The 16,480-nt window shown below is 43.9% G+C and overlaps 1 protein-coding gene across 3 annotated transcripts in view; it reads right to left on the reverse strand.

Moving 5' to 3' along the window:
* Nucleotides 1-1,667: 1,667 nt before the first annotated feature.
* Nucleotides 1,668-16,480, reverse strand: part of LOC311103142 (tyrosine-protein kinase receptor TYRO3-like) — a 35,921-nt gene continuing 21,108 nt past the window's right edge. For 2 of the 3 annotated variants that reach the window (XM_084144689.1, XM_084144688.1), the window contains exons 13-19: nt 10,201-10,281; nt 9,659-9,751; nt 8,618-8,739; nt 7,550-7,659; nt 3,837-3,996; nt 3,366-3,502; nt 1,668-3,160 (exon numbers count right to left, since the gene is read on the reverse strand). In XM_084144689.1, coding sequence (XP_084000815.1) covers nt 2,752-3,160; nt 3,366-3,502; nt 3,837-3,996; nt 7,550-7,659; nt 8,618-8,739; nt 9,659-9,751; nt 10,201-10,281 — 1,112 coding nt within the window. In that variant the 3' untranslated portion in view covers nt 1,668-2,751. Of the gene's footprint in view, nt 3,161-3,365; nt 3,537-3,836; nt 3,997-7,549; nt 7,660-8,617; nt 8,740-9,658; nt 9,752-10,200; nt 10,282-16,480 lie in introns of all 3 variants that reach the window. The other variant, XR_014610063.1, reaches the window with a different exon arrangement.

The following is a 16,480-nucleotide window of genomic DNA, read 5'->3' on the forward strand; positions in this document are numbered from 1 at the left end:
TCCACCGTAAAGTATTGTTTAGCAGGTAGGTATATGGTTTGTATTAGCACCAAGGTAAAATTAGTTTTATATTAGATATTTGGTTCTCTTCAATAGCAATAGATGGGTTAGCTGACGTCACAAAAACAATGCGCATGCTTCCATGGAGCAAAAGTCCGTGAGTAGTTGTGATTCTGGATGGTGAGCAACAATGACAAACTGCTATGTGGGGAATCGTAAGTGGCTAGTTCAATTTTGTTCTTGATACCATTGTTTTGACAGAATTCATGACAATGCTAATATGGCAAATTTGCTAGCTAACCAACTGTAAAGCTATATTTGAGAGACAAGGAGTGCTCATTGTGGAAATTTGTTTTGAAACATTGGAGACTAAATATCGTTTACATGTTGTCAACATTCTAAGCCAACCCAGTATTTTTTACCCCATAGTTGTGCACACATCGATTTTGTCGCTGAACAACCAATCCGTCTATTGAACCAAGCATGCCATGACAATGGTATATTCTGAATCATGATTTCAATCTTTAAGAAAAGGGTGGATTGTTCCCCATCCTCTCCCCTGATTTAGAATATACAATTTTCATTGTCATGGCATGCTTGGTTTAATAGGTATTGACAAGAGAACAGAATATCCTATATGAAACTAATTTTATCTGCTCCAGAGTGGCGCAGTGGTCTAAGGCACTGCATCTCAGTGCTTGAGGCGTCACTACAGACGGTTCGATTCCAGGCTTTATCACAACCGGACGTGATTGGGAGTCTCATAGGGCGGCGCACAATTGGCCCAGCGTCGTCCGGGTTTGGCCGGTGTAGGCCATCATTGTAAATAAGAATTTGTTCTTAACTGACTTGCCTAGTTAAATAAAGGTAAAATAAATAAAATACCTACCAGCTCTCTAAAAGGTCGGTAAACAATACTTTCCTGTGGATATTTTGTCTCAATAGAGAAGCTGAAGGACAAATCGCACATACAACCGGTACAGTAAGTTAAAATGTAGTATTACTAACCTCCCGAGTGGCACAGTGGTCTAAGGCACTGCATCGCAGTGCTAGCTGTGCCACTAGAGATCCTGGTTCGAATCCAGGCTCTGCTGTAGCCGGCCGCAACCGGGAGACCAATGGGGCGGCGCACAATTGGCCCAGCATCGTCCAGGGTAGGGGAGGGAATGGCCGGCAGGGAGGTAGCTCAGTTGGTAGAGCATGGCGTTTGCAACGCCAGGGTTGTGGGTTCGATTCCCACGGGGGGCCAGTATGAAAATAAAAAAGAATAATGTATGCACTAACTGTAAGTCGCTCTGGATAAGAGCGTCTGCTAAATGATGTAAAATGTAAAAAAAAAAATACTCAATTCTGGCTTGTAAGGAACATTTACACAATAATGCAGGCATTTTTTATTATTTTGCATGCATTAGTTTCAGGCTGTATATACCAATTAATTGTGTATTACAGCCTGATTAATCAGACTGACAGCACGCAAGATCAACAACAGTGGTGTTGAAATTACCTTTGAAATTGGGAGAAGACAAACAAATCTCAGTATCTGACAATTTACAATAAAATAACTTTCTTGACCTTCATTTATCCAGATCAGATGGGGCACAAATTAGACTGCACATGGGTTTCGTTACATGTTCGCCCTAAAGGTGCAAAGAAAAATATACCATACGTGATGAAACAACCAATACTTTATTTACTTACACTTCAGGTGAGAATTACATTGTAGCTTGATGCACAAATCTAAACCAACTATACACATGCTGGTAAGGATGGACTGGACAGAGAGAATCAAAGCACCAGCTTCTTAAGTCTGTTTTTAATGATCTAGGTTGTATCTCTGAAAATAATTTTATACAATATACAAAAAATAACATTTAAAATATATTAAAACATCATGTCCCTTGATATCCCATACATGGAATGCTTCAAAAAGCTAAATCAAGGGTGTGTGTAAGCACTCTGAACATCAGTGAACGACAGGCTCACATTTGATCAGGCTAATGTCTTAACACATATCCATATTCACTCTGGTATATATATTTTTTGAATACATACACACTGTTCTGCATATATTCCTGTTTCATAAATTCTCAATGGTGTACTTCAAAAGAACTCAGTCACAATGTTAGGGGATTATTACAGTGGTGGTCCTGTGTAATGTTATTCTAAGGTTAAATGAGAATACAGATTAAGAACATGTAGCACACTTTTGGACAGGAGGTGCTTATCATAGTTAAGGGTGTAAGGGAATACGTTCGCAAAGCAGCAAATACCAATGTTCAATACCTATCACCTACAGTACACACTAAGGACGTAGGCAGCATTTTACTTTAAATTCAGTCCCTAAACTTTAAAAGGTGCGTATCTAAATACTATTTAATGCCTCGGTCAGTGAGTAGTGAATTTTCAGTTGAAAAGTTAACTGTATATCAGTCAAATGTATCATTGACAATATCAGTCGTGTTACTGTTGTGATTTGTTCAGTGTAAACGTAAGGCTGATTGTGTGTGTTGTGAAGTCCTTCGTTTAAAGTACAAAAAGACACTGTGAATGAATGGCAATAAAATGGGTAGAAAAGTTCAGTGAGATATGCACTTCAATCCAAGTTTTCTCCATTGAGTAATGCTGGTAAGCAGCTGTTGTTTTCAGAAACTTCACTGGAGGGCAGTAATGAGTGACCAACCCTCCACAACCTACTGGTCAGTCTGTGAAATCTGTAGGGCAGGGAAGGCGGCATGTTGTTCAAAATATAAATCACACATTAATGATCGCGTCTTCATATTCCTCATCCCTGACTTCTTGCTGCAAGGTATCTATTGAGTCCCCCTGCCTCCCACCCTCCTCTTCAGTACAGTTGCAGTTAGGGCCAATGATGTAGCGGTAGTCTCCACCGATAGCAAGAGCTGCCCCAGAAGACACCATGAGCCAGTCTTTCTCATCCTCCTCCATTCCCACACACTGCCAGGGCATTGCTGACCACGAGGGGTCCTCCCCTGAGCCAAGTGCCCCTGGCTCCCCCTTGTCACTCTCCAGGTTAACGTAAAGAAGGGCCTCCTTCATAAAACCAGGCCCTGGGTACAGCCCCTCCAGCTGGTCAATCAGGTGCTGGAAACTGGGGCGGCACTTGGGAACAGGGCTCCAGCAGCTATGCATGATCTCATAACTGGAAAAATATTCAAACTATCAGGTCATTATTGTGTTCTCAATGAGGTACCTAGTTAAATACAGTAAAACATATAAACTCATGATTTATATTTTTCTGGCACCAATGATAATTTCATTGTTTAAGTCATTTGAAAAGTATAACAGAACCCATCACGATTTGTCAATGGCTGAGTCTTTTCTATCAGATCCAGTGGATCACTCACATGTCGTCTTGGCAGTCAGGTGGCTGTTTGAGCCTCTCTCCCTTGATGAGGTACTCGTAGATTTCAGAGTTCTCCACCCCGGGGTAGGGGGTCTGTCCCCGTGCCATGATCTCCCACATGGTGACTCCAAACGCCCACTGGTGGGAAACAGTCAGTTAACTTCTGGGGGCGCTAAAGGCAAAGATAAGGAATTGACAGTTCCGAAAACAACATCTCATCAATGAAACAGAATCAGTCAGTGAACATCTGGGGCCACTACATGGTTTTAAAAAATTCAATTGACTGGTCTGAAAACAAAATCAGCATTTTATCTATGATGCATTAAGTTACATTACAAAACAAATGTAATCCTTTCCACAAAGCTGATTTGAAGAGGGATCCCAACTCAAATATTACTGTCCTACAGTGTCACTCTAATTTTTAAAGCAAAGGTATGAACACTGAGGGTGCGTCTGGTTGTATGTAACATACCACATCACTCTGAGTAGTGTAGACATTGTCAGCAAGACTCTCCAGTGCTATCCACTTGACAGGCAGCTTTGAGACAGATCCTTGTCTGTAGTAGTCACCACTGTAGATTTTCTTTGAAAGGCCAAAGTCTGCCACACAGACTGTCAAGTTTTCACTCAGCCTATGAATAAAGGAGTGGAGATGGTCACAATGTAACCCTGACGCAGAACCAAGTTCTAGTAAATTCAGTGTGTAAACTATATTCGAGGGAGTTCCAGTTAATAAATAGAGTAAAATGACAGGCTGAGTCTTAAAATTGCGCCCCATTCCCTATTTCAAGGTTCGTAGGTCATAAATTCTGGAAAAGTCATGATATTTAAAAAAGATAATAATAATAAATAAAACAAATCCAGCCCTGGAAAGGTTTTGGAAAATGATCAAATCCTAAAAGTTTTGGAAAATTAATTTTTAAATTTTTGTTAATGTCATTTATTTAGGAATAGTTTCTACATATATGATCAAATAAAAATCAACATATCAGCCAGGATCGGAATGACACTTTAGCCAAATATTTTTTATAACTAACCTAAGATAGACCACAGCATGTCGTTTCCAATGGGAGCAAATTAATCATAGTGGGCAGAACAAGCAAGGAGGTGGGCAGAGCACTGAGCTAGTGAGATCCTATTCGTACATTCTAGCATTTATTTGAACATTCCGGTAGGGAACACCTACTCTGAAGTGCGCGTGTGCAATAACTCAATTCGCCCTTGCACTCCTTCTAAACAACAAATGTTTTTGAAACTTTGGCTAAGGGTACAGTCTACAAAACGCAGTCCACTCTGTTACAGGTTTTGGAAACAGAAAACTCTATGGAGATCAAATGTTTCATCAATGAGAAAATGTGCTGAATGTCGGACAAAATCCATCTTCTCCCACTTGCCGGCCACTGTGCTTCCTCTCATCAACATATTTGGTAGTTAGTGGAAATGCCCACCGGATTATTCACATTTATACATTTGGTGAAATATCTGGCTCATTGTTCTGTGCTTTAGTGTGTCTGTTTGATCACATCACCTGCATGTACAGTGCCTTCGGAAAGTATTCAGACCACATTACTTTTTCCACATTTTGTTACTTTATTAAATTGTTTTTTTATCCTCATAAATCTACACAAAATACCCCATAATGACAAAGCAGATATAGGTTTTTAGAAATGTTTGCTAATTTATTAAAAATAAACTGAAAAATCACATTTACGTAGGTATTCAGACCCTTTACTCAGTACTTTGTTGAAACACCTTTGGCAGCGATTACTGCATCGAACCTTCTTGGGTATGATGCTACAAGCTTTGCACATTTGGGGAGTTTCTCAAATTATTCTCTGCAGATCCTCTCAAGCTGTCAGGTTGGATAGAGAGTGTTGCTGCACAGCTATTTTCAGGTCTCTCCAGAGATGTTAGAGGCTCTGGCTGGGCCACTCAAGGACATTCAGAGACTTGTCCCGAAGCCACTCCTGCGTTGTTTTGGCTGTGTGCTTAGGGTCGTTGTCCTGTTGGAAGTTGAACCAGTCTGAGGTCCTGAGCGCTCTGGAGCACGTTTTCATCAAGGATCTCTCTGTACTTTGCTCCGTTCATCTTTGCCTCGATCCTGACTAGTCTCCCAGTCCCTGCCGTTGAAAAACATCCCCACAGCATGACGCTGTCACCACATGCTTCACCATAGGGATGGTGCCAGGTTTCCTCCAGACGTGATGCTTGGCATTCAGGCCAAAAAGTTCAACCTTTGTTTCATCAGTCCAGACAAACTTGTTTCTCATGGTCTGAGAGTCTTTAGGTGCCTTTTGGCAAACTCCAAGCGGGCTGTCGTGTGCCTTTTACTGAGGAGTGGCTTCCATCTGGCCACTCTACCATAAAGGCCTGATTGGTGGAGTGCTGTAGAGATGGTTGTCCTTCTGGAAGGTTCTCCCATCTCCACAGAGGAACTCTAGAGCTCTGTCAGAGTGACCCTCAGGTTCTTGGTCACTTCCCTGACCAAGGCCCTTCTCCCCCAATTGCTCAGTTTGGCTGGGCGGCCAGCTCTAGATGAGTCTTGGTGGTTCCAAACTTCTTCCATTTAAGAATGATGGAGGCCACTGTGTCTTTGGGGACCTTCAATGCTGCAGAAATGTTTTGGTACCCTTCCCCAGATCTGTGCCTCGACACAATCCTGTCTCAGAGCTCTACGGACAATTCCTTCGACCTCATGGCTTGGTTTTTGCTCTGACATACACTGTCAACTCTGGGACCTTATATAGACAGGTGCCTTTCCAAATCATGTCCAATCAATTGAATTTACCACAGGTGGACTCCAATCAAGTTGTAGAAACATCTCAAGGATGATGAATGGAAACAGGATGCACCTGAGCTCAATTTGGAGTCCCATAGCAAAGGGTCTGAATACTTACGTAAATAAGGTATGTTTTTTTATTTTTTATAAATTAGCCAAAAATTCTAAAAGCCTGTTTTCGCTTTGTCATTATGGGGTATTGTGTGTAGATTGATGATTATTTATTATTAATTTAATCCATTTTAGATTAAGTCTAACTTACATTTTACATTTACATTTTAGTCATTTAGCAGACGCTCTTATCCAGAGCGACTTACAGTTAGTGAGTGCATACATTTTCATACTTAACAAAATTAGGAAAAAGTCAAGGGGTCTTAATACTTTTAGAAGATGCTGTATATATATATTTTTAAAGGACCTCAGCATTGGGGGGGATGTTCCCAAATGCTGGAAGGGAGGCCCCCGAGTGAAATAGTCTGGGAACCCCTGCTCTAGTTAACTGTTGAGCTATTATTAGCATGTAATCATATTTTCGTCATGTCCCCAAAAACTTTCTGACGACACTCTAACAATTTTTGAAAAATGAAAAGAACAATTCACTTCGTCATTGTATTAGTTTGGATTTTGGTTAAATTGTAATGAATCGAATCATGTGAATCTAAATAACAATTTGTGAATCGCAAACAGGTGAGTAAACACTAAGGTAGCTAAGATAAATGACAATACTAGAACATTTGTGGGCTTGCTTCAGCTGAATAAAAAGATTTGTAGCCTACCACAGCCACTTGATCTTTGATAGATTGAATGAGCAAATTATTTCAAAGGGCATAAGACGTATTTGGTTGTAATGTTTTATATCAAGGGTGGTCAACCATCCTCCAGGAGAGCTAATGGGTGTACAGGCTTTTGTTCCAGCCCCCCCTCCCCCCTCTAACAAACCACATTTTAGAGATTAGCTACTCAACCAGACCTTGATAAACTGGTTCTGATGTGTTTGAGCAGGGCTGGATCAAAAGCCTTCACCCCGTAGCTCTCCAGACTAGGGTTGACCATGCGTTTTATACAGTTGCCTAACTGGTATTCTACTTTGTGGGGGTTAAGTGCCTTGCACAACGACAACAGATGGTACATGGGATCAGAGAGCAGCCTCCCAGTGTTGATACCACATTATGCATACTTTTTTATACGTACATAGAGACGCCGCCAATGGTTGGTAATGGAAATTTGGTTAAACGTCATGGAAAAGTTATGATATTCCATCTCTCAAAATGTGTATGAACCCTGCTATTTAGTGCACTAGTTTTGACCAGGGCCTATAGGGCTCTGATCAAAAGTAGTGCCCTTTATAGGGAATAGGGTGCCATTTGAGATGAAGCCACTGTCTACTCTGCTGGTAATTGACTCACATGCAGTTGCGTGCAGCCAGATCCCTGTGTATGATGCTTTTTTTGCTCAGGTACTCCATTCCACGAGCAATGTCCAACATAAACTGTATGAGCATCTGCAGTGACACTGTCTGTGTGAGGGAGAGACCGCAACATTACTTTGTTAAAACATGATTTGAAGGTATGCATCAATTAGGACAATACTATTATTATTAGTATCAATATACACTCAGTGGCCAGTTTTAGGTACACCAACCCTGTTCACGAAAATGGTTCACTCCTACAGACAGTGGGTCATGTGGCCGTGACTTGCTATATAAAGCAGGCAGACAGGCATTCAGTTACCTTTCGATTGAACGTTAGAATGGGCAAAACAAGTGACCTAAGCGTGATATGATCGTCGGTGCCAGGTGTGCCGGTTCCAGTATCTCAGAAACGGCCGGCTTCCTGGGCTTTCCATACATGACAGTGTCTAGGGTTTATCGAGAATGGTGCAAGAGAAAATAAACATCCCGTCAGCGGCAGTCCTGTGAGCGAAAACAGCTCGTTAATGAGAGAGGTCGAAGGAGAATGGCAAGAATCGTGCAAGCTAACAGGCGGGCCACAAACAGGCAAATAACGGCGCTGTACAACAGTGGTGTGCAGAACGGCATCTTGGAACGCACAACTCGTCGATCCTTGTCACGGATGGGCTATTGCAGCAGACTACCACACCGGGTTCCACTCCTATCAGCTAAAAACAAGAAGCAGCAGCTCCAGTGGGAAGGCAATCACCAACACTGGACAATTGAGGAGTGGAAAAATATCGCCTGATCTGATGAATCTCGGTTCCTGAGTCAGGATTTGGCGTAAGCAGCATGAGTCCATGGCCTCATCCTGCCTGCTGTCAACGGTACAGGCTGGTGGTGTAATGGTGTGGGGAATGTTTTCCTGGCACACGTTAGGTCCCTTGATACCAATTGAGCAACGTTTCTATGCCCTGAAGAATTCAGGCTGTTCTGGAGGCAAAGGGGGTCCGACCCAGTACTAGATGGGTATACCTATTAAACTGGCCACTGAGTGTGTATAAAATGTATAGGTGACACTCACAAAGGGCTCGTCTCCAAGGCGGGACATGAGCAGAAAGGTGTGAAGATCCCCGTGCTTCATGAAGGGAAGGATAACCATAGGGATGGGCAACCGTTGCTGAAGACGTCTGTGCAAACTCACTCCTAGAGAACCAAAAGATATTCAATCAACAACTCAGCAGAACAAGTCAGTCGAAGCCATGGCCGGCTCCAGACATAAGTGGTCGCTTAAGGCCCCAGGCTGCTAGGGGGCCCCCAACCTAAACCCCAACCCCCCTTTTAATTTTTTAGGAACTCACTTTTGAGAGTAAGAATAGTAGAATACACCAGGTGCCATTTCAAAATGTGGTTGTGCGTCAGCAGTTTCTCTTGTTATGTCAGTTACTGACAGTCACTCAATTAGCCATGTCAGCTAACTATTTTTTATTAGTAGTCTAGCCAGCTATCTAAACTTGTAATAATCATGGCCGAATACTGACCGGGCACACATGGCACTCGCCCAGGGGCCCTGACGTCTAGGTGGCCCCCATTGATTTTGTGAGTCATTCTCACTCAGACATCATATTAGATATGCACCCCATGGCAAAATGAGTAGAATTGCATGAAATTCGTTATAAAATGTAAATTAAAAAAATTCTCTGCCCATTGCAAAATCTGTAGAATTGCAGTAAACTTTATTTAAACCTGCAACATTTTCTCTACACCCCATAGCAAAATGTGTAGAATTGAAGGTAATTAACTTAAAACGTAACATGTTTTTCTCTCCGCGTCAAGAGGTGGGACAAATGTTTTGCTGCGAGGTGGCCCCCCCCCCCGACCAAATCTCGCTTAGGGCCCCCAAAAGGCTAGGGCTGGCCCTGGTCGAAGTACCGTGATTGATGGACAACTCTTAAAACACTCAGTTTCCCATCCTAAATAGCCTACTTCTTGTTGTATTATATGTGGAAGCTGTTATTATTTGTAATCTGGCAATCCCTTTCTTAATTGCCCCTAAGGGTATAAATAAAGTTATATTTAATTGAAGTGAGTTGGCGGAAGTAAATGTGTCTTCACTACTACTAACCAATGAGCTGGATGACATTTGGATGGTGGAAGTCCTTCATGTAAGCAGCCTCTTTCAGGCACTGCTCAATATCACATGATGAGTTGATATCCGCTGATGTAAAAAGGACAGAAAACATAACAATTATCATAACTTCCAAGGACTTATTAGTTCACATTATACAGGTACAATTATCATGTGTATCAATGTAATATCCACTGACACACTCATAAGAGTAGGGGTGTTAACCCCGGTATCATGGCTAAATTCCCAACCTGGCCCCATTCCATCATGGCCAGCTAATCATCCCTCTCATTCATAATTGGCATATATCACTCCTCACCTCTCCACCTGATAGCTGATGTGTGGTGAGCGTTCTGACACAAAAATGCTTGCCGTGCATCACCCAGGTGGGTGCTACACATTGGTGGTGGATGAGGTGAGTTTCCACCTACTATGTAAAGCTCTTTGAGTACCTACGTTGGTAGAAAAGCGCTATATAAATCAGATCAATTATTATTATATAAAAGGCAGTAAAATGTAAAGTCTAAAGTCTCACTCACTTTTTAGCACCTTCACTGCAACCTTCTGTACAGTGCTGTCCTCCATCTTTAGGAAGGCCTCACGCACTGAGCCAAATTCCCCTAAACAGACACAGAATCATCACTGGCACGTTACTCCTGAAACAACTCAACATATTCCAAAACATAATACAGACATTATGTCTGTCTTGTTATTTAGCAATACACAGTCATGGCTCTTATCCTTCTAGACCTATCTGCTGCCTTTGATACTGTGAACCATCAGATCCTCCTCTCCGAGTTGGGCATCTCCGGCGCTGCTCACTCTTGAATTGCGTCCTACCTGACAGGTCGCTCCTACCAGGTGGCGTGGCGTGGCGAGAATCTGTCTCCGCACCACGTGTTCTCACCACTGGTGTCCCCCAGGGCTCAGTTCTAGGCCCTCTCCTATTCTCTCTATACACCAAGTCACTTGGCTCTGTCATATCCTCACATGGTCTCTCCTATCATTGCTACGCAGACGACACACAATTAATTGTGAATCGCATCTCTGCATGTCTGGCAGACATATCAGTGTGGATGTCGGATCACCACCTCAAGCTGAACCTCGGCAAGACAGAGCTGCTCTTCCTCCCGGGGAAGGACTGCCCGCTCCATGATCTCGCCATCACGGTTGACAACTCCATTGTGTCCTCCTCCCAGAGTGCAAAGAACCTTGGCGTGACCCTGGACAACACCCTGTCGTTCTCCGCTAACATCAAAGCGGTGACCCGATCCTGCAGGTTCATGCTCTACAACATTCGCAGAGTACGACCCTACCTTACACAGAAAGCGGCACAGGTCCTAATCCAGGCACTTGTCATCTCCCGTCTGGATTACTGCAACTCGCTGTTGGCTGGGCTCCCTCCCTGTGCCATTAAACCCCTACAACTTATCCAGAACGCTGCAGCCCGTCTCGTGTTCAACCTTCCCAAGTTCTCTCATGTCACCCCACTCCTCCGCACACTCCACTGGCTTCCAGTTGAAGCTCGCATCTACTACAAAACCATGGTGCTTGCCTACGGAGCTGTGAGGGGAACGGCACCTCCTTACCTTCAGGCTCTGATCAGACCCTACACCCAAACGAGGGCATTGCGTTCATCCACTTCTGGCCTGCTGGCAAATCGGGGGAGAAGGGCCTTGGTCAGGGAGATGACCAAGAACCTGATGGTCACTCTGACAGAGCTCCAGAGTTCCTCTGTGGAGATGGGAGAACATTCCAGAAGGACAACCATCTCTGCAGCACTCCACCAATCAGGCCTTTATGGTAGAGTGGCCAGACGGAAGCCACTCCTCAGTAAAAGGCACATGACAGCCCGCTTGGAGTTTGCCAAAAGCCACCTAAAGACTCTTAGACCATGAGAAACAAGATTATCTGGTCTGATGAAACCAAGATTCAACTCTTTGGCCTGAATGCCAAGCGTCACGTCTGGAGGAAACCTGGCACCATCCCTACTGTGAAGCATGGTGGTGGCAGCATCATGCTGTGGGGATGTTTTTCAGCGGCAGGGACTGGGAGACTAGTCAGGATCGAGGGAAAGATTAACAGAGCAAAGTACAGAGAGATTCTTGATGAAAATCTGCTCCAGAGCGCTCAGGACCTCAGACTGGGGCGAAGGTTCACCTTCCAAAAGGACAACGACCCTAAGCACACAGCCAAGACAATGCAGGAGTGGCTTTGGGACAAGTCTCTGAATGTCCTTGAGTGGCCCAGCCAGAGCCCAGACTTGAACCCGATCTAACATCTCTGGAGAGACCTAGAAATAGCTTTGCAGCGACGCTCCCCATCCACCCTGACAAAGTTTGAGATGATCTGCAGAAAATAATGGGAGAAACTCCCCAAATACAGGTGTGCCAAGCTTGTAGCGTCATACCCAAGAAGACTCAAGGCTGTAATTGCTGCCAAAGATGATTCAACAAATTACTGAGTAAAGGGTCTGAGTACTTATGTAAATGTCATATTTCATTTTTGTTTGAAAACAATTCTAAACGCCTGTTTCTGCTTTGTCATTATGGGGTATTGTGTGTAGATTGATGAGTAATAAAATTTAAAAAATCAATTTTAGAATACGGCTGTAACCTAACAAAAAGGAGTCTGAATACTTTCCGAAGGCACTGTAGGTAGGGATAAAGTGACTAGGCAACGGGATAGATAATAAACAGTAACAGCAGTGTATGTGATGAGTCAAAAGAGGTTAGTGCAAAAAGGGTCAATGCTGATATTCCGGGTAGCTGGTTAACAATTTAACCAACAATTTAGCAGTCTTATAGCTTGGGGGTAGAAGCTGTTCAGGGTCCTATTGGTTCCAGACTTGGTGCATCGGTACCGCTTGCCGTCCGGTAGCAGAGAGAACAGTCTATGACTTAGGTGCATCGGCCCCAGTGATGTAGTGGGCCGTACGCACTACCCTCTGTAGCGCCTTGCAGTCGGATGACAAACCATTGCCATACCAAGCGGTGATGCAGCCAGTTAAGATGCTCTCAATTGTGCAGCTGTAGAACTTTGAGGATCTGAGGGCCCATGCTGAATCTTTTCAGCCTACTGAGGGGGAAGAGGTGTTGTCGTGCCCTCTTGACGACTGTGTTGCTGTACAAAAGGCTGTGAAGTATTTGTAGTTAATCATATCAGTAATGTTAGTTCATTATGTCAGAGTTGTAGCTCCGCCCACAGATGAAGTGGAGCAGAGCATGCTGAGCGATCTCCAGCTTAGAGAAGATCAGCTCGAGAGAAGTCAAGTGAGAGTAAGTTCCAGCGATCCTTGCGTTTTCCCAACAGGTAGCTTTCATTGTGTTAGCCAAGGCCGGTGTGCGTCCTTGTTGATATGTAAGTACATATTTCATATCTTTCAGGTGTTTATGTCTGAAGATGCACTCTTACGATAATGTCATTTTTATGGTTATGCTAATTAGTAGTTTCTACTGCGAGCTAGCTATTGTGAGCTGGCTAGCTCTGGTTTGGTTGTCATATCATTTCGGACATTTAACCCTGTATTTGTAAAGGATGATGTCCCCCAGTGCATTGTTTATATGCCCTGTAATTGTTTAAGTGAATGGTGCATCATTATATGGGTATTACATTGTATTTCACTGTTTAGAGGTATTCAATTTCATTGTGCAGTTGTAGCCTTGTACTGAAGATGATGGTGCTATGCTTTGTAGTACACGTGCAGCGGCACCCCTTTGATCTCAGTTAGTGCAGTCACAGTCACGTTGAATTGCGCTGTATGGTCCTGTATAGCATTAAGTCATCATAGTCATGTTATAGCCATGCATATTGTTTATAAGAGATGTGAATTGCAGATTGTATTCTGTCATTCACTATTGTATCTTTATTTCTCTCTTTACTTGCAGACCACACACATACAGTGGGGGAAAAAAGTATTTAGTCAGCCACCAATTGTGCAAGTTCTCCCACTTAAAAAGATGAGAGAGGCCTGTAATTTTCATCATAGGTACACGTCAACTATGACAGACAAAATGAGGAAAAACAATCCAGAAAATCACATTGTAGGATTTTTAATGAATTCATTTGCAAATTATGGTGGAAAATAAGTATTTGGTCAATAACAAAAGTTTCTCAATACTTTGTTATATACCCTTTGTTGGCAAGTTTTCTGTAAGTCTTCACAAGGTTTTCACACACTGTTGCTGGTATTTTGGCCCATTCCTCAATGCAGATCTCCTCTAGAGCAGTGATGTTTTTGGGCTGTCGCTGGGCAACACAGACTTTCAACTCCCTCCAAAGATTTTCTATGGGGTAGGAGATCTGGAGACTGGCTAGGCCACTCCAGGACCTTGAAATGCTTCTTACGAAGCCACTCCTTCGTTGCCCGGGCGGTGTGTTTGGGATCATTGTCATGCTGAAAGACCCAGCCACGTTTCATCTTCAATGCCCTTGCTGATGGAAGGAGGTTTTCACTCAAAATCTCACGATACATGGCCCCATTCATTCTTTCCTTTACACGGATCAGTCGTCCTGGTCCCTTTGCAGAAAAACAGCCCCAAAGCATGATGTTTCCACCCCCATGCTTCACAGTAGGTATGGTGTTCTTTGGATGCAACTCAGCATTCTTTGTCCTCCAAACACGACGAGTTGAGTTTTTACCAAAAAGTTATATTTTGGTTTCATCTGACCATATGACATTCTCCCAATCCTCTTCTGGATCATCCAAATGCACTCTAGCAAACTTCAGACGGGCCTGGACATGTACTGGCTTAAGCAGGGGGACACGTCTGGCACTGCAGGATTTGAGTCCCTGGCGGCGTAGTGTGTTACTGATGGTAGGCTTTGTTACTTTGGTCCCAGCTCTCTGCAGGTCATTCACTAGGTCCCCCCGTGTGGTTCTGGGATTTTTGCTCACCGTTCTTGTGATCATTTTGACCCCACGGGGTGAGATCTTGCGTGGAGCCCCAGATCGAGGGAGATTATCAGTGGTCTTGTATGTCTTCCATTTCCTAATAATTGCTCCCACAGTTGATTTCTTCAAACCAAGCTGCTTACCTATTGCATATTCAGTCTTCCCAGCCTGGTGCAGGTCTACAATTTTGTTTCTGGTGTCCTTTGACAGCTCTTTGGTCTTGGCCATAGTGGAGTTTGGAGTGTGACTGTTTGAGGTTGTGGACAGGTGTATTTTATACTGATAACAAGTTCAAACAGGTGCCATTAATACAGGTAACGAGTGGAGGACAGAGGAGCGTCTTAAAGAAGAAGTTACAGGTCTGTGAGAGCCAGAAATCTTGCTTGTTTGTAGGTGACCAAATACTTATTTTCCACCATAATTTGCAAATAAATTCATAAAAAATCCTACAATGTGATTTTCTGGAGAAAAAAAATCTCAATTTGTCTGTCATAGTTGACGTGTACCTATGATGAAAATTGCAGGCCTCTCTCATCTTTTTAAGTGGGAGAACTTGCACAATTGGTGGCTGACTAAATACTTTTTTTCCCCACTGTACAAACACACACTTTGGTTGAAGCAAGTGCCTTAGCCCATCCATACTACATACACTGTGCAGTGCTGTTCCGTGCCTGTGCATATTCAGTGTTATTAAACCGCCTCAACTGGAATCCTACCTGTCTGTCATCTGTGCCCTTATTAAACCACCTCAACTGGAATCCCACCTGTCTGTCATCTGTGCCCTTATTAAACCACCTCAACTGGAATCCTACCTGTCTGTCATCTGTGCCCTTACCAGCACACGGGAGAGAACACCTAACCTAAAGAATATACAGTCCACCAAGTCCTCACTTACAGTTGATGTGTGTGGACCATGATAGTTCCTTAGTGATGTGGACACTGAGGAACTTGAAGCTCTCGACCTGTTCCACAACAGCCCGTCGATGTGGATCGGGGTGTGCTCTGCCCTCCTTTTCCTGTAGTCCACGATCAGCTCCTTTGTCTTGCTGACATTGAGGGAGAGGTTGTTGTCCTGGTACCATACTGCCAGGTCTCTGACCCCCTCCCTCTGTAGGCTGTCTCATCGTCGTCGGTGATCAGGCCTACCACCATCGTCTCATCTGCAGTTGTGGTGTACAGGAAGTACAGGAGGGGACTAAGCACGCACCCCTGAGGGTCCCCTGTGTTTAGGGTCAGCGTGATGGATGTGTTGTTGCAGACCCTCACCACCTGGGGGCGGCCCATCAGGAAGTCCAGGATCCAGTTGCAGAGGGAAGTGTTTAATCCTAGGGTCCTTAGCTTAGAGCTTGAACGCTGAGCTGTAGTCAATGAACAGCATTCTCACGTAGGTGTTCCTTTTGTCCAGGCGAGAAAGGGCAGTGTGGAGTGCAATAGAGATTGCGTCATCTGTGGATCTGTTGGGGGTGGCATGCGAATTGGAGTGGGTCGAGGGTGTCTGGGATGATGGTGTTGATGTGAGCCATGACCAGCATTTCAAAGCATTTCATGGCTACAGATGTGAGTGCTACGGGGCGATAGTCATTTAGGCAGGTTACCTTGGCATTCTTGAGCACAGGGACTATGGTGGTCTGCTTGAAACATGTAGGTATCACAGACGGTCAGGGAGAGGTTGAAAATGTCAGTGAAGACGCTTGCCAGTTGGTCAGCGCATGCTCTGAGTACGCGTCCTGGTAATCCAGCTGGCCCTGCAGCCTTGTGAATGTTAACCTGTTTAAAGGTCTTACATCGGCTACGGAGAGAGCGATCACACAGTCACATGGAACAGCTGGTACTGGTAGTTCAGTGTTCCTAGCCTCGACGCGTACATAGAAGGTATTTATCTCGTCTGGTAGGCTCGCGTAACTTGACAGCTTGCGGCTGTGTTT

This window comes from Coregonus lavaretus (genome assembly GCF_964263955.1).
Source record: "Coregonus lavaretus genome assembly, chromosome: 27".
Classification (NCBI taxonomy): Eukaryota; Metazoa; Chordata; class Actinopteri; order Salmoniformes; family Salmonidae; genus Coregonus; species Coregonus lavaretus.